This window comes from Typopeltis vanoorti, chromosome 19, assembly GCF_054136105.1.
Source record: "Typopeltis vanoorti isolate ZY-2024b chromosome 19, IOZ_Tvanoo_1.0, whole genome shotgun sequence".
Taxonomy (NCBI): domain Eukaryota; kingdom Metazoa; phylum Arthropoda; class Arachnida; order Uropygi; family Thelyphonidae; genus Typopeltis; species Typopeltis vanoorti.
This window is the reverse complement of record NC_143567.1, coordinates 53,175,639-53,202,286: the sequence shown is the minus strand read 5'-3', so window position 1 is coordinate 53,202,286 and position 26,648 is coordinate 53,175,639. Positions and strand designations below refer to the sequence as shown.

Below are 26,648 nucleotides of genomic sequence, written 5' to 3'. Positions count from 1 at the left end.
ATTACAGAAAACTTCACCATATACCTCCCTAGCTGAATCAATCAATGTCCTCTTTAGAGTTTGCAACTGAGACTCCAAGGTTTGGTTCTTGTTTTAATTTGTTTCATTTCATGTTTGTATACTTGAGTCTACAATTTACCTGTAAAAGATGCTCAAGTTTAATTCTGTTTAAAACTTTCTTACATACTGTTTTTTTCAATGTGATATTGGAGACTGGCTATCTGATAGGTATCAACAAGTTGTGTATGGGGGTGCAATATCCAGGAAAAGGAAAGTCACTAGTGGAGTGCCTCAGGGATCTGTTTTAGGGCCATTACTATTTAACTTGTATATTAATGATATTGGCGAAGATTTGGATGGAGATATTCAGTTGTTTGCAGATGATGCAAAGTTGGGACGAACCATAAAGAGTAGTGAAGATGTTGTGGCCTTGCAAGAAGACTTGAATAAATTGATTGATTGGGCAAGCAAATGGGGATGTGAGTTCAATGTTGCAAAATGTAAGGTTTTAAAATTTGGAAAACAAAGATGGGATGCAGAATTTATGCTTGGTAAGAATATATTGTTGGAAGTAGAGGAAATAAGAGATCTGGGAGTGATAGTGGATAAGGATCTAAAATTTAGGGGTCACATCGCCAAAATTGTGAAGACAACACAAAGACTTCTGGGAATGATGAGGAGGACACTGACGTGTAGAAGTAGGGAGATTCTTGTTCCATTGTATAAGGCTTTGATTAGGCCACACATGGACTATTGTGCCCAGATTTGGTCACCTGGTTTTCAGAAGGATGAAGAGATGTTGGAAAGGGTCCAAAGGCGACTGGCTAAGGTAGTTTCTGACCTCTGGAATGTCGAGTATGAGGAAAGATTGAAAAGATGTAATTTGCAGAGACTAGTGGAGAGAAGGAAGAGGGGAGATATGATAGAGACCTACAAGTTGGTAAGGGGTTGCTATAGGATCAATGGTGGAGAAGTTCTACAGAGAATAGTGGGAGATCAGGGGAGAACCAGAGGTCATCCCTGGAAACTGTATAAAGAGGGTGTGAGTAGGGGAGTGAGAGGCAGGTTTTTTTCGTGCAGAGTTGTGAATGATTGGAATGCCTTGCCTGAGAGTGTGGTGTCTGCAAGGAGTTTGAATGTGTTTAAGACCCGATATGATGAGATGTGTGTGAGATAAAAGGACCTCCTAGATGAGTCTTTGACTCCATGAGGTCTTGTTTAATAATAATAATAATAATAATAATATCCATTTTTATCCTGCTTAGCACTAAGTAGTGGTCAATTCCATTTCAAATCCTCTCTATCCTGAACCAGGATGATGATATCGCTATCAACGATGACATAATCACTGAGGCTTTACTTATTTCTTGTGTCTTCTCTCTATGTGAACTTGTGCACATCTTTATGTTGAAACATGGTGTTAGTAATGAGTAGTCCATGTCCCAAGTAGAAGTCCAGTAAATGCTTATCATTATTATTGGATTTGCCCTTTTTCTACAAATTTTCCCAAAATGTTCCTATATGCCTGGTTGGATTCATTTCCTACTCTGCTGTTCTGATCTCCAACAAGGACTACATTTTCCATTTTCTTTGTCAGCTGCCTGTTCTAATGACTCAAAAAAAATCCTCCCCCACTTCTTCCTCAGAAGACCGTCTGTGGGACCATAAGCACAAATAAGTTTCATTGTCCATTTTCCCATTTGGAAGTTTGCCCAAATAACTCTACTTAAAACTGCCTTCCAATCAAGAAGTTTATCTTCATGTTAAGTGTTGAATGCTATCACCACTCCTTTCTTTCCTTGATCATTATTGCCTAAAAATAACATCCTATACTTATTATTAGTAAGATCTCACCCATTTTTTTTGTCTTCTTTGTCTCCATAATGCCAATTATCTCCTTGTGTATACTTGAGTCTACAATTTATTTACCTGTAAAAGTTGCTCAAGTTTAATTCTGTTTCTTACATTTTCAATATGATATCCGTTTTCCAGTTCTTCTACAAGTTCGATTTCCTTTCCATTAATACTCCTTATATTGATGGTTTCTATCTTCAGTGTTTCTGATGTTGGGTTTATTCTTCTTCTTCTAGATGTTAAGTTGGAGCTTATTTCAGTAGCTGACTTTTCACTGTTTGCCCTGGTTTCCTGACGAAAACAGCAGGGGCCTTGTTTAACCAGGTGACACCCTAGCCAGCATGAAATCTTATCATGTTGTACCATCATAAGTATTTATGGTTTAAGTCAATAGAGATTACAATTTTACTGGCTAAGTTCCAAATTCTCACCCCATCCTAACCCTTCCTGTTAGTAGATACCTACTAACAGAACACACTACATGAAGATGAGGATTGGACATTAGGTTAGAAGCCCTATTCAGTTCTCTGCATTTCTGAAAGGCAATGTGGAGTCTCCTCCCAGTTATTTGGCTTTGATCCTTAAGTGATCCAGCAACAGTAGTTAGCATATCTGCTCTCCAACCAACAGGCTGCAGGTTTGAATCCTGCCATGGGCATAGATGTTTGTGATTGTCTTTAGGTGGGAGATGAATTTCATCACCTGGTATGAGACTATCACCCAGCTTACAGTGGCTTAAATGTAGGCTTGAAGTGACTTGAAAAAGTTTCATGTTTAGTCTTCAGAACAGGGTTTTTGGATCCATGTAAAATATAAATAAAAATACAAAAAAAAAAAATCCTTAGTTCATCCATTGTACAAATGCACTATAGGTTTCCAAAAAAATCTTTTCATGGGTGGATAATTTTTGATGAATAATAATGCGATGCTTTTCATGGACAAACAGAATGCTAGGTAAAACAGATACTTAACAGCAGTCCAATCACCCAACAGTGAAGTCATCTTCCCTGATTACTTCAATGTCCACATCTCCAAATGGCACCTCTTTTCCAATTCTGCTGATCAAGCTGAAAGAGAACCTGAAATAGTTGCTGCAAGCAGTGATCTGATGCAAAATGTCCTTCTAACAAATAGAATACTAGAAAAAAGATATTTTTCTTAACTTGAACTATTCTCCTTCTAAGTATGCTTTTGTGATTACCTCACCTTATCTCTTGGTAACTCACACCATCATCTTATACTAGTTTCACCTCCAGTGTAATGTTCTTCATTTAGCCACTCCCATTAATTGCACTTTGATATTACAGTAGTGTTAAGTGGTATGATCCACAGGATTAATACTCTTTCTTTCCATGATCAAACTATTGTTTCCACTGTCTCCAAATCCAACTACTTGCTCTGATCAAGCTACTGAAATCATCCATGTTGGCAAAGGAGTGAGGAGAAGGTTCATTGCATGGAGAGTGAGTGTAATGTATTGTCTGGGTGTGTTGTGAATGTAGACACACTCTGAATGAGTTTAAGGCACTGTTTGATTAGCTGTGTGTGTGTGTGTGTGTGTGTGTGTGTGTGTGTGTGTGTGTGTGTGTGTGTGTGTGTGTGTGTGTGTGTGTGTGTGTGTGTGTGTGTGTGAGAGAGAGAGAGAGAGAGAGAGAGAGAGAGAGATAGTGTGTACCTACCACAATGAGTCTCTGACTCCATGATGGTCTGTTGTTAATAATAATAAGTCCAAATTAAACTGAGGCCAGGGAACTGCTTAAAATCTTATTCAGAAAAGGTGTGTGTGGTGAAAGTGATATGATATAGAACCTTTAAAGAAAACTGGTCACTGTAGTATATTTACTTAGAGCATAAAAAATATACTTCAGAAGTGGAATAAAAGATATAAACTTACCTGCATCATCATCACAGATGCATCTTGGGCATTCTCCTGGAAGAACTTTAGTTTGTATCCTACAGTTTGGTTCACATTTTGGAGGGGAACATACAGGATCACATACACAAAATGGACAACCATCAGCACCTATTACTTCACGGCAGTTATCATCATTGCAGTTTACTAATGGACAACCTGGCTCTTCTATAAAGGAAAAATAATTAAGCAATACATTAATAATTTTATTTTTCAATGTATAATAATGAATCCTCATCCGTAAATCCTCTGAGTCAGTCATGCATATTTTCAATAAACTATGATTGATGTGCCATTTGTAAATTCAACTTTTAAAAAGGAATATCTACCTTCTTGTTTATACAATATAGATAGCAGAATACACTGAAGAAATGAAAGTTACAGCTTGGTAAATAGAAGGAAAAAATATGAATAATAGATGTTTCTGAGAGCACAAGCACATTGGTTTGTTAAAGATGCCTTTGTTTTAGTAACCTAGCTATATTTTATAACAGAGTGACAACTGCTTTGAATGGAGGAGATGCATATGTGGTAACTTTTTTTTTATACATTTTGTCAAGATGTTTGATAGAACACCACATGGCATGTTACTGTTGAAGTGGAGAAGGATGAAGATGCACAACTGACTGACTGACTGACTGATAATCTGCATAATAGGTATAGTTGACTGATAAGATATCAGGAAGTTATGTATGGAAAGAGTGAGGTTTTCAAAAGTAAAAGAATGACAAGCAGTGTATTGCATCATTCAGCTCTGGTGTTGCTATTGCTTAATTTGTATTAATTATGATGTACTATATCATTAGTATGTTAGTTCTTTCTCAAAATCCTATCATGATATAAATTTTCAGGAGATTCATTTTCTCTGAAATCCTATTCTACTATAATACAGTTCAACTGTTTTGAATAATGTTAAATTGGGAAGAATAATTGCAGAGAATTTGACATGATGATAGAGCATCATGTCAAATTCTGTCAACTGGGCTGCAGACTGCTCTTGGAACAGATGAATGAGATAATTATTCACTGCTGCCAAATGTAAGGTCATATACTTTGGGTGCATGACTTTACCCTTGGCAACAGAGAATAAAGTGTATGATATTCGTAAACTTTGCTCTAGGTAAAAACAAAGGATCAAGGTGTGACAGTGGATAAAAAATTGTACTTTTAAAGGCACCACTTTGCAAAAGTTGTGAGTTACTCAGAAAACTGCTGCCTTAGATAAGTGATTAAGGCAATATCAAGACTCTGGAATACTAGTTACGGAAAGTGGCTGAGGAAATACAGGGCACCCCAAAATGTATCTACCAAGTTTAATTTAATTTTTTTCATTTCCATGGGAATGTCATTGCTTTGGATTATCCAAAGCAGTATGGAAGCAGAATTGACTAGCCACCTTATTCACCAGACCTCAATCCTTTGGATTTTTTTTTTTTTATTGGGACATCTCAAAGACAAAGTGTATCAGAACAATCCAAAGACTTTGGAGGAGCTAAAGTCACCTATATCGAACATGAAATCTTGGCTATTCCAACAGACATCCTTCACAAGGTAATGTACAATTTTGTGATGCAATTGCAGAATATTTTGTAATATAAATGGCATAAGATTAATACACTTAATACACTTTTGATGAGATTCATATGGAATAATACTACTCGTTCAGGAATAATACAACATTAAATTTGGTAGGTACATTTTGGATCACCCTATATAAATTGCAGAGTTTATTGAGTGGACAGGCAAAAAAGAGATAATATGATGGAGTTCTGGCTTGACTGGCTGAGTGTTTAGCATATCTGCTCTCCAACTAACAGGCAGATTCAAATCCTGCTATGGTATGGAGTTTGCATTGAATTTCATCATCTCTTGTGAGACCACTATTCCACTTATCAAAGGTCTCAAGTATCTTGAAAAAGTTCCATGTTGGGTCTCTAGAGCAGGGTTTCTGGACCATGTAAAAATAATAATAATAATAATAAAATAAAACTTAATGCTAGGAGTATGAATGAATTTAAAGTTCATTATGATTGCTAGGAGTATGAATGAATTTAAGGTTTATTATGATTGATTGTGGATTGGAGACCAAATAAAAAAAAAATTATGTTAGTGAGAAGATTCTACAATCAATCATAATAAACCTTAAATTCATTCATACTCCTAGCAATCATAATGAACTTTAAATTTATTCATACTCCTAGCATTAAGTTTTATTTTATTATTATTATTATTATTTTTACATGGTCCAGAAACCCTGCTCTAGAGACCCAACATGGAACTTTTTCAAGATACTTGAGACCTTTGATACGTAGAATAGTGTTTTATTGTTTTATTAATAGTGTTTTATTAATAATAATAATAATAATAATAATAATAATAATAATAATAATAAAATAAAACTTAATGCTAGGAGTATGAATGAATTTAAGGTTTATTATGATTGATTGTGGATTGGAGACCAAATAAAAATAAAATTATGTTAGTGAGAAGATTCTACAGATTAATACAAAAGGGATTCTTATACATAAAGTGAAGGTGAGAATAGAGCCATCTCTGGAAGTTGTGTAAAGGCATAGTGTAGAGGAGAGCAAGAAGTAGATTTACACAAAAGTGGAGGGGATTGTTTTTGTGTTATTAATGCGAGGAGTATGAATGAATTTAAGGTTAATTATGATTGCTCATCGAGTGAAACCTCCTACAATAAGTCTACTGACTCCTTGAAGGTTTGTTATAATAATTTATTATTACTATGAGAAGGACACCAAAAAGTAGGGATAAGGAGATGATAGTATCGCTACATAAAAACACTATTCTTGAGAGATACTTGTGACATTAAATTAAGAAACATAAACACATTAAAACAAGAATATTTTAATATTTGCCAAATATTTCAGTCTGAAATTAACAGACTATCCTCAGTGGCTTGATAGGAACAGTTTTTTACAAGGAGGAATATAAACAGTTGATCATTCAAAAGTAGAACGAGCTGCATGATGTTACATTTCAAAGCACTAAAGAGAGGTAAATTTCATCAGAGTGATGAACAAATTATAGGTATTAATTCACAATTTCATATAATAATCTTAATTTATAAATTCAATTAAAGATAACAGACTAATGTAGGATTTAGAAGGTCTCAATTAAAAAAAATAGTTTGTTATCCAGATTAAACTTTCCCATATTTTTGACAAGGATAGGCAATCATTTCGATTCAAGTTAGGGCTGAAGTAAGGCCTCAGTACTCTCTTTGAATAGCCGTTCAAATTTATAGCAACATTTGTGTAGAAGGCGAGTCCTGGACCAGAGAATTGTTGTGGCTTGTCTCTATCCCATGCTGTGCCAATCCAGACATCGGATTTGTTGCGAAGAATATACAATTTATGTTCTTGTATTCTTTTTTCTATAGAGTGCCCAGTTTGTCCAAAGTACAAGAGATTGCAGTCAAGGAACTTGATATACACCGGGCAGCGACACAGTTGAGCGTTTATCTTTAGAAGATGGGAAATATATGGATATTTTGTTAATAGGGATGTTATTATTATTACATGACACCTCCAAGGAGTACAAAGACTCATCGAGGGAAGGCAGTTGAGGGAAGGCACGTACTCTACAACTCTCCATCTCATCTCCACCACTCGTTACATCAACAACTTTCATCATCTATACCAGTGCCATCTACTGCCGACTAACACTACTAGTATTTTCACAGACAATCACAAACATCCATGCCCAAGGCGGGATTTGAACCCGCAGCCTTTTGGCTGGAGAGCAGATACGCTAACTACTCAGCCAACTAGGCTAGCAATATAAGTGACTGTTAAATCGTAGTACTTCAGAATTCTTGAAATTGGTTCTGAGATTCTGGAAATATGTGGAATAGGAACTCAACATATTCATTCTTTGTTGTTCTGGATAGGATTGTAGGAATCGAACAGATGTTGTGTAGTCTTTTTGGAGAAGCCATTTAATTTCATGTGATGTTTGATAGTTGAAAGTTCTTTCTATAATTCGTGGGAGTTGAGCAATTAATTCTAGCATGTCGAATTAAAGATTTTATAATTCCTATTTTTTGATAAGCATGATGGACAGATTGTTTGAGAATGTAACGTCCAGTAAAAGTGGGGTTTCTGTAAACTGTTGTTGTAAGAATACATGAAGGTGAGTGGATGAGAAGGATGTCTAAAAAGGATAACTTGTTGTCTTTTTCAATCTCCATGGTAAACTTAATACGAGAGTGTAGAGAATTGATTTTGGCTAAAAAGGAAGGTAAGAAATCCCTGTTGTGAGGCCACACTGACAAAATGTCGTCTATATATCTAACCCAAAAGGATAGTTGAGTGTATATAGATGAAAAAAGGATGTCTTCTAGATGTTCCAAATAAAAGTTGGCTAGAGCAGGTGAAAGTGGACTTCCCATGGCTGTTCCTTCCACTTGGTTGTAGAATTTGTTTTGACACAAGGAATATCCAAAGTGCATCATGAAATTAAATAATTTTATGATATCTTGTGGGAAGATGTCAGCCCATAAATGTAAGGTCTCTTTGAGGAGTACATTTGTAAATAGAGATTCTACATCGAACTCACCATAAGATCAGTAGGTTGTAATGATATATTTTTTAATTTGTTCAAAAAACAGAAATTATAAAATGTTTAATTCGATGAGCTAGAACTAATTGCTCAATTCCCCATGAATTACAGAAAGAACTTTCAACTATCAAACATCACATGAAATTAAATGGCTTCTCCAAAAAGACTACACAACATCTGTCCGGTTCCTACAATCCAATCCAGAACAGCAAAGAATCAATAAGTCTAGTTTCAATTCCATATATTTCCAGAACCTCGGAACCAATTTCAAGAATTCTGAAGAAATATGATTTAACTGTCACTTATATCCCTATTAACAAAATATCCACATATTTCCCATCTTCTAAAGATGAATGCTCAACTATGTCACTTCCATGTATATATCAAGTTCCTTCTAATTGCAATTTGTTGTACTTTGGACAAACAGGATGCTCTATAGAAAAAAGAATACAAGAACACCAATCGTATATTCTTCACAACAAATCCAATAAGTCTGGATTCGCACTGCACGGGATAGAGACAAGTCACAACATTCTCTGGTCCAGCACTCGCCTTCTACACAGATGTCGCTATAAATTCGAACGCCTATTCAAAGAGAGTACTGAGGCCTTATGTCAATGTCCTAACTTGAATCAAAATGATTGCCTATCCTTGTCAAAAATATGGGAAAGTTTAATCCATATCTTCTTCTTTCACTATGCATCATTCCTGCTTCCTATGCAGGGTCCGCGTGTTACTTAGATGTGACTACTTGTTAGTACCACTCCCAACTAACCTGTTGCTTAGCCTGCCACTGGGTGAGATATATTTTTGGTTATCGAAGCGTATGTTCGCGAGGCCAGTTCGCCTGCTCGCAGGATGAAAAACCCCGGGCAGAAAAAAACCTCCTGCCCATGCCCAAGACCGGCTAACTTGGCTATGCCTGAGGAAGATCCTCAAGTTCCTCACGTCTTTGACAGGAATCGAACCTGGGACACTCCTTTCCCAGGCATCTGGTTGCGAAGCGCAAAGCCACTAGGCTAACTGCATGGACAGAAAGTTTAATCCTGATAACACACTATTTTTTTTTTTTAATTGAGACCTGCCCATGCCCAAGACCGGCTAACTTGGCTATGCCTGAGGAAGATCCTCAAGTTCCTCACGTCTTTGACAGGAATCGAACCTGGGACACTCCTTTCCCAGGCATCTGGTTGTGAAGCGCAAAGCCACTAGGCTAACTGCATGGACAGAAAGTTTAATCCTGATAACACACTATTTTTTTTTTTTAATTGAGACCTTCTAATTCCTACATTAGTCTAATGTTATCTTTAATTAAATTTATAAATTAAGATTATTATATGAAATTGTGAATTAATACCTACAATTTGTTCATCACTCTGATGAAATTTACCTCTCTTTAGTGCTTAGCAATGTAACATCATGCAGCTTGTTCTACTTTGGAATGATCAATTGTTTGTATTCCACCTTGTAAAAAAACTGTTCCTATCAAGCCACTGAGGATAGTCTGTTAATTTCAGACTGAAATATTTGGTAAATATTAAAATATTCTTGTGTTAACGTGTTTATATTTCATAGGAACACTAATTAGGCTCTTTTATAGTGACACTATCATCTTATGCAATGACACTATCAATAAGGAAAGGAGTGCTTAAAGACAGAGTAAGAACAGAATAAGGAATAGTTTCATTATGTGGAGGATAGTAGGTAACTGGAATGTACTACTAGAGAAAGCACTGAGTGTATTTAAGGGAAAGCACAATGGACATAGACCTTCCTGAGATGAGTTTTGAGACTCGTATAGTCCACTGATGATTCAACAATGCCTATAATTATTCTCAAATCCAAAATTTTAAAAAAAGTTTGGCCAGTAAAGTAAACATTTAAACATGGTAATAAAGATGAAGTCTATCTGCCATAAATTACAGATGCGAAGAAATTATATTCTTGGTTTCATCCTTTATCAAAGTATTAGCAAAGTTTACATGTGAAGTAAACTTCATGACATGGGCTACTTGTATATAGAGGCTGATGACTTCACATTAATTGCATTAGTATCCCATAATGCAATGCACACCTCCTTTTGGATATGTATAATGCTATGCATTATGAGAAGGGCCACTACCCAGACCAGTTCCAACCATTACTGACATCTCATCAGTGGAAGCCAGACCTAGAAATGATACCAAGTATCATTTTTTTGGGAGATGGACCAAGTCCTTGACTCTTTATCCCTTCATCTGATTGAAGACTGTGTTGATGAGGTGTTATTGAGCTAAAAACTCTGGTCATGGCTGGGTAACAGCAATAGCCAAGCCTCAGTTAAAACTTGATGAAATGATACCAAGGCTGAAGTAAAGCAGAAGTCATATTTCCAAATATAAGTAGTCAAAGGGTGTCACAACTTATTACTAAAATACTCTGGATTAGAGGTAGATGTTAAAATTTTATTTTTTGCTTGGTTATACTATAAATTAAAGATGCCAAGAAATTATATTCTTTATTTCATCCTTTATCCAAGTGTAGGGAAACAAAGTTTGCCTGTGCAATATCTTCATGACTGGCTACTTATATACAGAGGCTAATGACTTCCACACATCCAAAAAGGGGATGTGCTTTGCATCATGGGATACTAAGGCAATTAATGTAAAGTCATCAGCCTCTATATAAAAGTAGCCCGGTCGTGAAGTTACTTCACACACAAACTTTGTTTGCTTACACTTGGATAAAGGATTAAACCAAGTATATAATTTCTTGGCATCTTTAATTTATAGTATAACCAAGTGAAAAAACTTTCAATTTCTATCTGCCATTTTTCAAAAGTTTTTTTGTATAATTAGCACATTCATGTGCTAATTAGACAGGGATGAATTGCCTCATGCTTTCTGTTCTGTTTACTGAGTGTGTATGCCATGAAATATTGCAAGTTCCTTCTATTGAAAGCAAAACTGCTGTATATAAGAAATAAAGTGTTTGATTTCAAGATGCATTAAGATAATTTCCATATTTGGGTAATGGATTCTTAATGCAGATTTGGAAATAATCGAATCCCAAATGTCTTAGGAAAATATGGAGAATGTTGCATGAATGACAGTGGCCAAGAACTCTTATATTTCTGTATTTTCAATAACACAACTAACACTTTTTTCCAAAAAAGAATATAGGTGTAAATAAATAAATAAATACACTTGGAATGGCAAAGGAACACAATCTATAATCCACTATGGGATGTATATATCCATCCACTATGGCATTGGTTCCCAACCGGTGGTACTCATACTCCTGGGGGTAGGTGCTGGGCCGTTCAGGGATACACAAAAAATAATCAGTAATGGCAGAAAAACAAGTAAAGTAAACAAAATGCAAAACATTAGTTATGGAACAATAAATGTCAGTATTTAAAAACATTAATGAGTCATCTTGGCAAAGTGCTGATGAAAATACTAACAGAACGCAGGGGCATATGGAGGGACATCTTCCGGATTAGCAAGCCGGATTTCGACAAGATCAAAGTACAGTGCAACAAATACTCGCACTAAGACTAATAACAGAGAAAGCTTGAAGAAAGAACAAAAAGATAAATTGCTGTTTCATGGACTTCCAAAAAGCATTTGATAATATTGACCAAAATATAACATAGGCTGTCTTTGAATCCTATGGTGTGGACAATAAATTGATCCACCTGCTGAAAGATATAAACAGCCAAGCATAAGCAAAAATCAGAATAGCAGGTGAGACTGGAGATTGATTTGCCACTGGTCAAGGCACAAGACAAGGGGACCCAATATCACCAATCATCTTCATCACACATCTGGGAAGAACACTAGATAAGATTAAAGAAGAAGGTCGAGGCATTTCAATAAATGGCATGAGAATAAACTACCTCTGCTTTGCAGATGACATCGTCCCGATTGAAGAAGATGCAGCAAAGCAAGGCTCGAACAGACATTGCAAACACTATACACAGAAGGAAAAAAAAGATATGGACTAAATGTCGACTTTGAAAAAACTAAAACAATGATATTCGGACAACAGGAGTTTCTGAACAGAGTTACGATAGACAGATTTCAACTGGAAAATGTAGAACACTTCACATATCTTGGATGCAATGCCACATGACGCATGACTTGGACCCCCAAAAAAAAAGAGATAAAAATTAGAATAGTCAGAGCAACAACTATTTTAAAAGCCCTTGACAAAATATCGAAGAGCCAAGCTATAAAGATGCAAACTAAACTGCGTAATGTAGAACCCTGTATCTTCAGCAGCATGCTCTATGGATGCGAGGCTTGGGTACTCCTGAGAGAATCTGAAAAGAGAATATTGGCATTTGAGAGGAAATGCTATAGAAAGATCTTGAGAATAAGCTGGATACAGAAAGTGAACAATGAGGAAATCTACAGATGAATGCAACCAAAAGAAAACCTGATCCAGAAAAATAATCAACAGGAAACTATGTCTATTTGGCCATATTATGTAGAATGAATGATGAGAGAAAATTAAAAATGTTGCTGTTTGGAATGATTGAAGGAAAGAACAAAAGAGGAAGACCAAACAGAGAATGGGACGATGACATCGTCAAATGGTGCGGAAACTCTATACACAAACTGAGTCGTCTTGCACAAAATAGAATGCAATGGAAGAATCATATCAAGATGGCAGCAGACACCTACGGGCATTGGACCCATGGTTGTTGATGATGATGATTTAAAAACAGCTATCTTAAAAACAAGGGGTACAATTTATAGAAATGGGTTTAAAAGGGGTACATAAGTGGAAAAATTTGGGAACCACTGCACTATGGGATGGATATAGAGTTGGCAAGATGGATAGGAGGGTGGTTGATGGAGAGATATCAGAGAATAGTTTATTCAGGAGTAGAGTCCAAAAGAAGCCTGGGACTAGTGGCATGCTGCAGGATCCTGTTCTTGGACTGCTATTATTTAGTTTGTTTATTAACAATACAGGAAAGGATCTGAAAGGAATTGTTCAGGTATTTGCTGATGATGCAAAGTTGGGTAGAGAAATAGTTAATACATTAATATACATGATGTCAAAATTTTGCAGGATGATTTGGATAGATTGGCAGACTGGGCAAAGGAGAATGGATATCAGTTTAATGCGACAAACTGTAAGGTTATGCATTTTGTGGTGAAAAGATTATCAGCAGTATACCATATTGGTGGAACTGTACTACAGGAAACTGACAAAACCAGAGACTTGGGAGTGCTATGTATCCCCTCTCTTGGCAGAGGAAGCACTTAGCAAAAGTGGCTAAAGCAGCTCATCAGATCACTTGGTTACTGAAGAATACTTTGACGATCAGAGACAAACAAGTTATTGTTCCTCTTTATCGAGAACTGATAAGACCCTATCTTGACTACTGTGCTCAGATCTGGGCACAAGGGGTTTCTTGGTGATGAGGAGGAGGTGGACAGGAACAAGAAGCAAGTGACCAATATGGTAGCAGGTCTATGGAATGAACCTTGTAAGGTTCATTCCATAGACCTGCAGAAAAGGGGTGATATGATTGAGACTTTCAAATTACTGAAGGGTTTTTACAAGATTAATTCAGAGGAAATTTTTCAGAACAGGTCTGGTGGTAGGAGAACTAGGGGCTGTCCATGGACTGAACTGCAGAAACTAGGTTTTTTGCTTGGAGAGTGATGAATGAGTGGAATAGGTTGCCAGAGTCTGTTGTGGGTGTCATGACTATGAATGAGTTCAAAGCAAAGTATAATAGATACTGCACAAATGCTGAATAGTTCTTGACATGATGTTCAGGGCCTCCTTGGAGTTCCCCATAATAATAATCTTCTTCTACTACGCGTTATTCCCGCTTCCCATGCAGGGTCCGCGTGTTACTTTTAGATGCGACTTCTTGTTAGTACTACTCCCAACCGACCCGTCGCCTGATCTGCCACTGGGGGTGGGGGATATATTTTTGACTGTAGAGGCGTATGTTCATGGGGCCGGTTTGCCTGTTTGCGGGATGAAAAACGCCAGATAAACTGGCAGATAAAACCCTACTGACCGTGCCCAAGACCGGCTAACTTGGCTATGCCTGAGGAAGATCCTCAAATTCCTCACGTCTACAACGGGAATCGAACCTAGGACACTCCTTCCCCAGGCATATGGTTGCGAAGCGCAAAGCCACTAGGCTAACCGCACGGGTAGTTGCCCATAATAATAATAATAATAATAATAATAATAATAATAATAATAACTGATTATATTACAAGTACAAATGGGATTCCACAGGGCTCAGTAGTATTGGGACCTGTATTGTATAACCTTTATATCAATAACATTGTCAATGGATTGCAAGGGGATATTCAGTTGTTTGCAGATAATGTGAAGCTGGGAAGGGTTATTAGTAATAGTACAGATGTGGCAGCCCTGCAAGAGGAATTGAATAAACTAGACAGATGGACAAATTAATGGGGTGTCAGTTTAATGCAGCAAGATGTAAAGTCTTGAAGATTGGGATACATTGATGGGAGGCTGCATACTCAATTGGAGGAGCTGTACTGGAGAAAGTAGGGGAAACAAGGGATCTGGGGGGTGATGATCAATAGAAAACTGAAATTCAGGCGGGGCATATTTCAAAGGTGATAAAGGTAACCCAGAGGGGATTGCTGCAATACTAAGAAGGATGCTGACCTGCAGAGATAGAACAGTCATCATTCTGTTGTATAAGACCCTGATCAGACCACACTTAGACTATTGTTCTCAAATTTGGTTCCCAGGATTTGAAGGGGATAAATTAACTGTGGAAAGGGTGCAGAGGCTGATAATAAAGATGGTTTCAGGACTAGTACAATGTTAATTATGAGAATTGGCTGAGGGAATATGGACTGCAGCGTTTTGTGGATAGAAGGAGAGATGATATGATCGAGACTTTTAAACTGTTGAGAGGCAGTTACAGGGTGGACAATGGGGAGTTCTTTCACTTGGTTCAGCAGCAGGAAGGAGCGATGACATGGAGCCATCCTTGGAAAGTATGAAAGGAAGCTGTGAGCAAGAGGGTGAGGAGTGGTTTCTTTGCGTGGAGGGTGGTGGAACCGTAGAATGCATTGCCTCATAGAGTGGTGAGAGCAAGAACGATCAATGAGTTCAAGGAGGGGTATGATAGACTTTGTTTCCTAGGAAGGGTCTTCCACAATGAGTTTCTTGACTCCATAGAGGCCTGAATAATAATAATAATAATAATAATATATATTAACTAATAAGAAACTATAATATATTTTGTTTAATCCTTTATCCAAGTGTGTGCAAACAAAGTTTGCGCCTGAAAGTATCTTCAGGACTGGGGTAAAGTGGTACAACACCGGGCAACTCCTTGCAAAGGATGGAGCAAGCTGCCAACACTCCTATCTCAGTAGTATCTCCCAGGAGTGTTGGTAGCTTGCTCCATCCTTTGCAAGGAGTTGCCTGGTGTTGTACCACTTTACCCCAGTCCTGAAGATACTTTCAGGCGCAAACTTTGTTTGCACATACTTGGATAAAGGATTAAACTAAATTTATTATAGTCTGACCAAGTGAAAAATAAACTTTCAATAATAAGAAACTAGCTCCACTTGTAAGAGATGTACATTTACAGAGCAAATGAATGTACATTTACAGAGCAAATTTTTTTCATATTATTACTTAATAGTTTTTAAAACAGAAATACTAACAAAATGGAGACAGAAAGTAAATAAGAAAATAACAAGAAATATAACAAGTATTCAAAGTATAGTATATCTGTTACAAGAAGTAAGTGTTAGAATGCTATATATATATATATCATGAGTAACAGATTACCTAAAAGAAGCCAAAATCAATGAAGATATAGAAGAAGAATGGAAAACATTGATAGAGATAATTCATAAAGCAGCCTCTGAAATACTTGGAAAGAAAAATAAAATATTAAAAAGAAAAACATTAAAATTTGGAACACAGATATAGAAACTGCAATAAAAGAAAAACAAATGGCGTATAAACCATTCTTTTATACCAAGGAAACAGAAGAAATATGCAAAACTAAAAGAAAAGTAGCTGAAACCATAGCACAGAAACCTCACTAAGATTCTTGTGGCAGATTTATTAATAAAATAGAAGAAGCATAGTACATGGAAGACAAAGCATAGTTAATAAAGTATTAAAGAAATTAAACAATGAAGAAAGAGATACAGCACAAATCAATATCATACAAGAGAAACAATGGACAGACCATCAGAATTTATGGTATAACCCAAATTTAATAATAATAATAATAATAATAAAATCACTGTGATATAGAACCAGTTAGATTAGAAGAACTAAAAGAAGCAATAAAAATATCAAAAAATAGAAAATCAACTGGATTAGATGGCATAAATACAGAACTTTGGAAACATGGTAGAGAATATTCACATCATAGATTCTTAAAATTAATAAAATAACTGGTGGAGGAAATGTGAAGTTCCATCAGATTGGTCAAAATCAATGGTTATATCTATATTTTAGAAAGGAGACTGAGATGATTGTGAAAATTACAAAGGAATTATTCTATTAAGTACAGATTACAAAATTTACAATGAAATCATGAATAAAAGACAGAAATATTACAAACAATCTACTTTCACAGTGGTTTCAGACATGAAAGTTCATGTATAGACAATATTTACGTGTTAAAGCAAATTATTGAAAAAAAGATGAGAATTTAATTTAGAGACTCATCTGGCCTTTATACTCAGAAAATTACCCAGAGTAAGAAGGATAAATCGGGGAGGAATTAAATGGATGAATAGCATCATTAAGAAGGAGTTGCACAGAAAGAAAATTTGTTGTGGGAGTACAAAGAAAAGTTGATTACCATGCCTATGGGCAGTATAAGGCATAGGCAAGAAAGGTGATCTGTATGGTAAGGGAGGGAAAAGCAAATTATAAGAGGAAAACTAGCTGATGAGGCCAAAGTAAAAGAAGGAATAACTATGGAAGGATGATTTAAAGTGCCAAAGTTAGGAAGGAACAAGAGCAAACCAAATAGTTGAGTTACTGAATGATCATTTTGCAAGGATGTACCATCTAAGTGGTGAAAATGTAATGCTGGATGTGACAGAGATTGACACTGAAGAATAGAGGTTCAAGAATTGTAGGTGCTTAGGATATTTCAGAATCTTAATGTGATGATATATTGGCCCATGTATTACAAGTGCAAGGGCATTATAAGCTCTTCTGAGCAAGCTGTTTAATTTAAGCACCAGTACTGGGAAGGTGCCAATGGAGTGGAAAGAGGGCAAAATTGTCCCATTGCATAAAGGAGGCTCCAAGACAGAAGAGCAAATTATAGGCCAATCAGTATCTCAGAAGTAGTGTGTTGTGTCGGAAAAAGTGCCAACTCACTTTTAATGAGTTATCCTATTTCCGACCCAACATAAGGTAACGTTAAAAGCCATGGATAAGGACATCCTTATGCCTCCGTGAAGAAAATGGTGCAACTTAGTAAGCCAGAACTGTGTCTAAACATTTTTGTAGATATTAAGTAAATTTTGAGAACCCCATAATTGAAATAGATAATGTTTGTGAATTATTTAACAGAGAAAAGGATTTGTATAAATGCTTAAAATGTATATAAGATAATTCATGTATTGAGCCATGTCAAAAACAGTTCAGAGCTGCGGTGACCAATCAGCTGCCGCTGTGTGCGTGACGTAGCAACCAAGAGAGGGCGCTCACATGAGGTATATAGGTTTCGGCGCCAAATTCAATCGTCCTCTTTTTTCTGTTCCTGGTTCCTGATTCAAAGTGCTGGATAGCTGTGAAGCTTGACGCCGTGCCCAGCAACATTTTCCGTTGCCTGTACGGTGCCACGTCGAGTGTAGCCACGTTGAAGGAATGCTGCCAGATAGAGCCGTTGGTTAGCCATGCCAACGTATAAAATCAGCGAAGAGGTGAACTCTTTCGAAAAGAATAGAAGTGTGTTGCAGACGCCATAAGAAATATACGGTGAGAAAACCCAAAGGTCTAGTTAAGGAAGTCCCAATAACAACCAGAAAAAGCAAGAACGGTAAGATGCAAGTTTTCGTATTATATTGAATAATAACCAAAGAGGGTATAAGAAACAGAATGTCAAGGAGCTCCATATAGTCTACTTCTACTTTATATCTAAAGAACTGTAATCTTTTGGACATTCTGTCTATGTCTAAAGAGCAAGTAACACCCTAAGCTTAGGCTGAGCTGGGAACCAAGGCTTCGGACTGTTTATGTTAGAAGAAACATTGTTATTATTGTATTAAATTTGAACTTAAATATTAACTGAATTTTGGGGGAGTACGTCTAATATGCTTCACACTAGAGTTGTAGAATGTATCTATGTATATGTGTTATCCCCATATATGGGAACTGAGCAACTCAGTAGAAATTAACCGAGCCTGAATATAGTTATACAAAGAAGAGTGTAAGATTGATACTATAAGATTTTAGAGAAAATAATTTTGGATATGTAAATTTAAGAAGGGGGGAAGTTCAGACTCTCTAGAATTGAAATCTCTGACCAAAGTGTATATATATATATATATATATACATATATATTTTTGTCTAAAATAAATGTATTTCTTTAATTTGAACCTCATGAGTCTGTCATTGTTCTGAGAATTGAGTTACCACTTGTTAAAATTCAGATCATGCATAATTAGTAGGGAAATCCATTAGCAACTAAGAAAGGGGACCACGACTGCAAACCACTTGATCCCTATATTGTTTTCAGTAGTTTAAAATTGTGTCTCAGACTTCTGTTGTCGGCTGGCGCAGTCGACTTAAAGAATATAAATTTGTCGGCAATGGAAGAGCTGAAATTAAATGAGATAAGTGAATAGTCTAATATAAAATAATAAATAACAGGGAGAACAAGACGTAACAAGTGGTTAAGGTATTGGAGAAACTGGTAAAAAACAGAACTGCAAGACTGAGTAAATAGGAATATGATACTTTATAGGTAGCATTATGGTTTTTTTAAGGGTAGGTCTTGCCTTAGTAATCTGCTTACTTTTATAATAAAGTGACAATGGAGTGGATAAAGGAAATGGCTGCTCAGTGATACTGCCGGACTTTGCAAAGGGAATTGAGATTCCTCATAAAACTCTGTTGTCAAAATTACAGCAAATGGTGATAGATATGAATTTGATGATTTCAATAAGAGAGTGGCTGATGGACAGATATCAAAGAGTGGTTTACAGAGAAGATGAGTCCAGGAAAAGGAAAGCGACTAGTGGTGTACCACACAGCTCAGTATTTAGTCCTCGACTGTTTAATTTGTACATCAATGATATAGAAAATTTTGATAAGAAATATTCAATTGAAAGAGCTAGAGTAAATGAAGGTTGTGTAAATATCCAGTAGGATGACTTAAATAGACTGGCAACATGAGCAAAGGTGGCTGTCAATTTAACGTGATATTGGGAAAAAAGATATAATAAGCTATGTACTATATTTATGGAATTGAACTGCAGGAAACTGATGAAATGAGGGATTTGTGGATGACTGTGGACAGGAAGAGAGTTGAAGTTTAGAGGGTATATTGCAAAGGTAGCCAAAATAGCACATCCGATTATGTGGCTGTTAAAGAACACACACTGACAAGCCGGGATGGGGGAGGTTATTATTCCTCTGTATAAGGCTTTAATAAGGTCACATCTGGAATACTGTGTGCAGATATTGTTACTAGATTCTATGGGGATGAAGAAGAAGTTGTGGAGAGGATCAAGAATCAAGACAAAGATTGTGGCAGGTCAATGAAATGTTCACTGTGAGAACAGGTTGAAGGTCTTTGCACTTCAAAAACTAGCTGATAGGGAAAATAGAGGAAACATGATAAAAGTATATTAAAGGGATTTTATAGGATTGACACTGGACTTTTTTTTTTTTCAGTATGTGGTAGGAAGGGAGAGAATGAGGGGCCAACTGTGAAAATTGTATAAGAGTTTGGGTAGGACTAGATTTTTTGATTGAAGGATGGTGAATAGAATGTGTTGCCAGAAGTGGTTGTGAGTGCTTTGTCAGTGAATGAGTTTAAGGAGAGGTATGGTAGGTATTGTGTGAATAATGGGTCTCCCATGATGATTCCATGGAGATACCCAAATAATAATAATAATCTGTATGATAAGAGGTTACTCCCAGAAGTTGTGTAAAATCTTATTTGGTTAACAAAAGTGAAACAGATTGCCAGAAGTGATCATGAGTACTGTCAGTGAATACAGTTTCAGGAAAGATGTCATAGGTGCTGTGTGAATAATGCTTATTGTAGGCCTCCCATTATGAGTCTCTATACTCCAATGAATCTCCCATGTAATAATTGTAATATAATTCTTTTGAATACAATGCAAATTATATGCATTAATGAAGTTCATAATATGTAAAACATTTAATTACTAAAAAAAAAGAGCCATATGGCTTCATTTCAGCAATGTAAAATTACATAGGAAAAGTAGATATTAAAGATCCAACATTATTTCAAAGCCAAATGTGAAAGTTTTGTAAAATTTGATCTGAGAGCTTACAAGAATACAATCCTCAACATTAGCTTGCACTACTTCAAAGTACATGGCTGCTGCCAATGCTGAGGATTGTATTCTCATACGCTCTCAGGTCAAATTTTATGAAATTTTCATAAGTTTCTATAAACATTTGGCTTTGATTGGAGGGTGGTGAATTTTTAATATCCACTTTTCCTATGTAATAGTAAAACATTTAGTTTGGGAGTTTATATCAAGAAATGCAAGGAGTCCTTCGTTATTGTTTCATCTTGATTCTGGAAATTATTATTATTATTACATAACACTTACAGAGAGTCCAAAGACTCATTGAGGGAGGGCACCTGCTCTACAACTCTCTGTCTCCACCACTCCACTAACCGCAACTACCTTCATCATCTACACCAGCACCATCCACCACTGACCACCACCAATATTTTCAAAGACAATTACAAACAAACATGCCCATGGCGGGATTCAAACCCACAGCCTTCTGGCTGGAGAGCAGATACGCTAACCACTCGGCCAATCAGGCCAGCAAAAAATTATTATAATGTGACACTTCCAGGGAGTCCAAAGACTCATTGATGGGGGGGGGGGGGACACCTACTCCACAATTCTCTGCCTCCACCACTCAATCCACCAACTACAACTACCTTCATCTACACCAACGGCATCTAGTGCTGACCACCACCACCACCACTAGTATTTTCACAATCACAAACATCCATGCCCACGGCGGAATTCGAAACCTGCAGCCTTTTGGCTGTAGAGCAGATACGCTAACCACTCGGCCAGCCAGGCTGGCAAAAATTTATTATTACGTGACACTTCCAGGAGTCCAAAGGCTCATCGAGGGAGGGGCACCTACCCCACAACTCTCCATCTCCACCACTCAATCCACTAACTACAATGAACCACAACTACCGTCATCATCTACTGCTGACCACCAATACTAGTATTTTCACAGACAATCAAACATCTATGCCCATGGTGGGATTCAAACCCACAGCCTTTTGGCTGGAGAGCAGATATGCTAACCAAATACGCAGATAGGCAAAAAATTATTACGTGACACCTCCAGGAGTCCAAAGACTCATCGAGGGAGCGGCACTTACTCTACAATGAATCACTCAATCCACTAACTACAATGAACCACAACTACCTTCATCATCTACCGCTGACCACCAATACTAATATTTTCACAGACAATCAAACATATATGCCCATGGCAGGATTCAAACCTACAGCCTTTTGGCTGGAGAGCAGATACGCTAACCACTCGGCCAACAAGGGGCCGAGTGGTTAGCATATCTGCTGTGGTTAGCGTATCCGTTTATCTGCAGTAAAATGTTAAAACTAACAAAACATAAAACTTCATGCAAGATCTGCATAAAAATCTGTTGAAGCCAGAGACCTTATTTAATGTGAAAAAATATCAAACACTATATCAGAGAATTCTGAATTTCTTTAGTAAATGAAACAAAAACCTAATTATTAAAAATAAATAAAAATAAATTATAAGAAATCACAACAACAGTGATTGTTTTCAGACATGTTTTAAATGTGTACTGTATTTCTCAATGGTCCCACTAAGGGAAGGGGGGGGGGAATAAGAATGGAACCGGTGGCCTTCTGTTAAATATTAACATTCAATAGCTTATAAAAAAAAATACTAACTTATAATGAATGCCCATTTTCTCTTACTGTATTCAAAGATCATGCTAAAATTGTAAAATCAAGTCTTACTGTGCATAGATATCTTTACTAGTGTGAAAAAAACAACTGATTCCATTAATCAATATTTTAAAAAAAAGTATTTTTAATTGAAATATTTGTAATATAACATTGCTTTTGTGCAAGTTTTCTATGTATAATTAAAAAGTGCTCATTTTACATGAAAATAATATATGCCAAAAACTCTCCCTATAAATGCTGATGAATTTTCAAAAATGACTCACTTGATGAAAAAAAAAAAAAAAAAAGGATGTAATATGCAGTCGAGCATGCTCCTCTGCGTGATGTGCAATATGCTCAATATGTAACTCAGTATGAATATGCTAACTTCAGTCCTACTCTTTTTTTTTACAGTTATTTATTTATATTAATGATCTCTTTAATTTAAATATTTAAAAAAATACATTTTTTATAAAATCAACATAAAAGCTGCAGCACATTCAACTTCAAATAAAATATAAACCAACCTCGAACACATTTGTTACATATACTGTAAAGGTATAAATGGAATTTAGGTAATTTGCTGAGTTCATGTCTTTGCCACCCAAGAAAAACATATCTCCCAGCAATAATAATAATAATAATTAATATTTCGGTCAATAATAATAATAATATTTCATCCCTGAGTCTTGTGAAATGGTTTCTAGAGAACCTTTATAAAATCATGATTCTAAATCTGAAAAAATTCTTTTATATAAATAAACATAATTTACTGATTTTATTTATTTAAATAACTTTTAAATAATATAAGCAATATTGTATTTTAAAACAAATAATTTATATAATGATATAATTGATAAAGACCTTATATAATAAATAAATAATGTCTTCCATCAGGTCATCTTTCTGTTATCACCATATCCATCTGTGTTGCTCCAGTTGATGTAACAAGGTTCTATGTGATATGCAGTGAATTGGTATTGAAAAGTCTAGTAATATCATGGATAACCATTTCCCTTATCATTTTGACTGTTATTTTATTTTAGAGTGAGTAAACTACTAAGGCAAGACTCACTTCACATATGATACCCTGTGGTATCATATTCTATAGAATATGATACCACAGGGTATCATATTCTATAGGGTATCATATTCTGATAGAATATGATACCCTGTGGTATCATATTCTATCCAGTCATTCCTGGATTCTGCTTTAAACCAACTTTTCCAATCTCTACATCACCACCCTTGAGATAATGATTGGTATATGATTTACCTCGTTTTGTAGACTCCTTTATGCAATGCAGTCTCCAAAATAGGTGGTAGCAAATAATAGACCAATCATTGTCCTCTTTCCCCTCTGTTGAGATCTTGCATGTTGAGAATTAACACATTCCAATGCAATATTACTCAACACATTTACGCATTTTGTGTAGAAGAAATCTACAAAGTATACTACACTAATGGAATTTTGCTATAAGTAACTATCTACTGAAGCTAGGAATATTGGATGATGTGGACAGGAAACTGAAGTTCAAGTGGCCAAATTGCATAGGTGGTGAGAGTGACAGAGTATTACGGTGATGCTGATTAGGATATTGATGTTACAGAATAAAGAAGTAACATGCCTTTTTATAATATCTTGTCTTCAGGATTTTGTGAGGATGAAGAAATAGTAGAAAGTCATAGAGATAGTTGATAGAAAAGTTATCAGGACTTTGGAATATTGGGTATGAGATAAGGTTAAGGGAATGTGCAGTAAACCTTGATGAATGAGTAGAGATGTGATGCAATAGAGACATACAAAGTGGTAAAAGGATTTTGTAAGGAGGAATGGGATGAAATCTTTTAGTGTGTGGTAGGAAGGGAAAAAAAGAGAAGTCATCCCTTGAATTTGCTGGCTGGAATCTTCTCATGGCAAGTGGCAAAAAATATATGAGAGCTAAGCTATATGTAAAAGAAGCTAATCAAAAATCATAGGAAGAGTTTGGTAAGAACATTGATCTTCTGGGAGTCAGGGACTCTTCGAGGAAGGCCACATATTACCTACACCAGCTATCACACCTGTTCTTGAATTCATTCACACTACTTGCACACACACAACATCCTAAGGCAATCCACTCCAATCACACACCCTCCTATGAGAGCAATATCTCACTTTTTCATCCCTTTTTGACATCATTTATTCTCAACTTCCAAGGATGCCCTCTTGTCCTGTATAACCCTTTCAAAATTTTGTAAGCTTCAATCATATCACCCTCTTTCTTCTGTTTACTTGTGTCTGCAGTCTACAAATCCTCAGTCTACCTTCATAATCAGTATCTACAATCCTGATACATTTTTAACACTCTCCTTTGCACACTCTTCACTGTATCAGAATCACTCTGGCAACTAGATCTGCATGCAATAGTCCAAGTGAGGTCTTATCAAAGTTTTTTAAGAAAACAAAATGACTTCCTTTTCTTTACATGTCAAGAATACAAATGGTCATGGTCATTGAAGTACTGCAGTTATTCTCTGAGTTATATTTGCAATTGCTACTGAACTTCAACTTCCTGTCTACTAAAACTCCAAGATTCCTAGCCTGATCAGTTTATTCTAACATAATCCCATCAATATAATATGATATCGTCACACCAAAAGTGCATGACTTTACATTTACTGACATTGAACTGATGGTCATATTCACATGTCCACAATTCCAGTCTATTTAAATTATTCTTCAAGTACTGCATATCACATTCTTGATTACCCTGCAACATCTTTCATCACCTTAACTTGTATAGAACAAATAATGATGGACCAAGAACTACCCTCCATGCAAAGAAACCACTCCTCACTCTCTTTCTCACAGTTTCCTTTCATAACTTCCAGGGATGGCCCCTTGTCATCACTCCTTCCCACTGTTCAACCAAGTGAAAGAACTCCCCAGTGTCAACTCTGTAACCACCTCTCAACAGTTTAAAAGTCTCAATCATATCACCTCTCCTTCTATCCACCAAACTCTGCAGTCCACACTCCCTCAGCCGATTCTCATAACTAACATTGTGCAGTCCTAAAACCATCTTTGTTATCTGCCTTTGTACCCTTTCCACAGTTAATTTATCCCCTTCAAATCCTGGAGACCAGATCTTAGATCAATAGTCTAAGTGTGGTCTGATCAGAGTCTTATACAATGGAATGATAACCCTTTTATCTCTGCAGGTCAGTGTCCTTCTCAATATTGCAGCAGTCCTCTGTGTTATCTTCACCACCTTTGCAATATGTCCCCTAAATTTCAGGTTTGCAAGTCTTTCATGGTGTATTCTATTAAAAGTCTTAGCAAAATCCAAATCAGTTCAAAAGTATCATGGTGCATCTCTTCCTCTTGTCAATGGTAATGTTATTATAGAATATGAGCAAGCTGCTCAAACATGATCTTCCCTTAGTAAACCAATTCTGTTCATTGCAAAGTATATAGATTCTCTGTCAACCCATTCTATATGTGAGCTCTTACTAACTTTTCCAAAATCTTAACCACCATAATATATACTTAACCAGAGATACCGATAGGTTGACATCAGTCTTTGCACCACCTTTGACCAGAAATGTCGAAATATGAAGGTGTAAAAGCTTTGCAGTGACAAAACGTGCATAATTCAGAAGGCCTGGTCTGAAGGATGAATTCCAGATGATTGGAGTAGAGTTCTTGTAGTTCACATCTGTAAAAAGGGGAATAGAGTTGAATGTGAGAAATGTTCTTGGTAAGATTTATATAAGCAACGTGATAGGCTAAGAAAAAATTGGAGAACAGAAACTTAGAGAAGAGCAAGTTGAATTCAGGCCAAATAGAGGTTGTCAAGATAAGATTTTCATTTTATAAGAAATAGCGGTGAAATTACAGAAATATAACAAGGATCCATACCTAAATGTTGAAGTTTTTTCACTAATGACTAGAGGCTAATGACTTCACATCCAGTGTTTTAATATCCCACAATGCAAAGCATATCTCCTTCTGGACATGTATAATGCTATGCATTATGAGAAGGGCCACTACTCAAACCAGTTTTTGATCTATATTGATGTCTCATCAGTATCTCTGATCCAGAGTATTTTAATAATAAGGTGATAGATGTTTCACCACATC

General features: G+C 36.2%; 1 protein-coding gene across 6 annotated transcripts in view; it reads right to left on the bottom strand.

Moving 5' to 3' along the window:
* LOC150096090 (kielin/chordin-like protein) overlaps window positions 1-26,648 on the bottom strand; it is a 649,251-nt gene that overhangs the window by 35,216 nt on the left and 587,387 nt on the right. For all 6 annotated transcript variants that reach the window (XM_090408779.1, XM_090408780.1, XM_090408782.1 and 3 more), the window contains one exon: window positions 3,749-3,934. In XM_090408779.1, coding sequence (XP_090264905.1) covers window positions 3,749-3,934 — 186 coding nt within the window. The remainder of the gene's footprint in view (window positions 1-3,748; window positions 3,935-26,648) is intronic.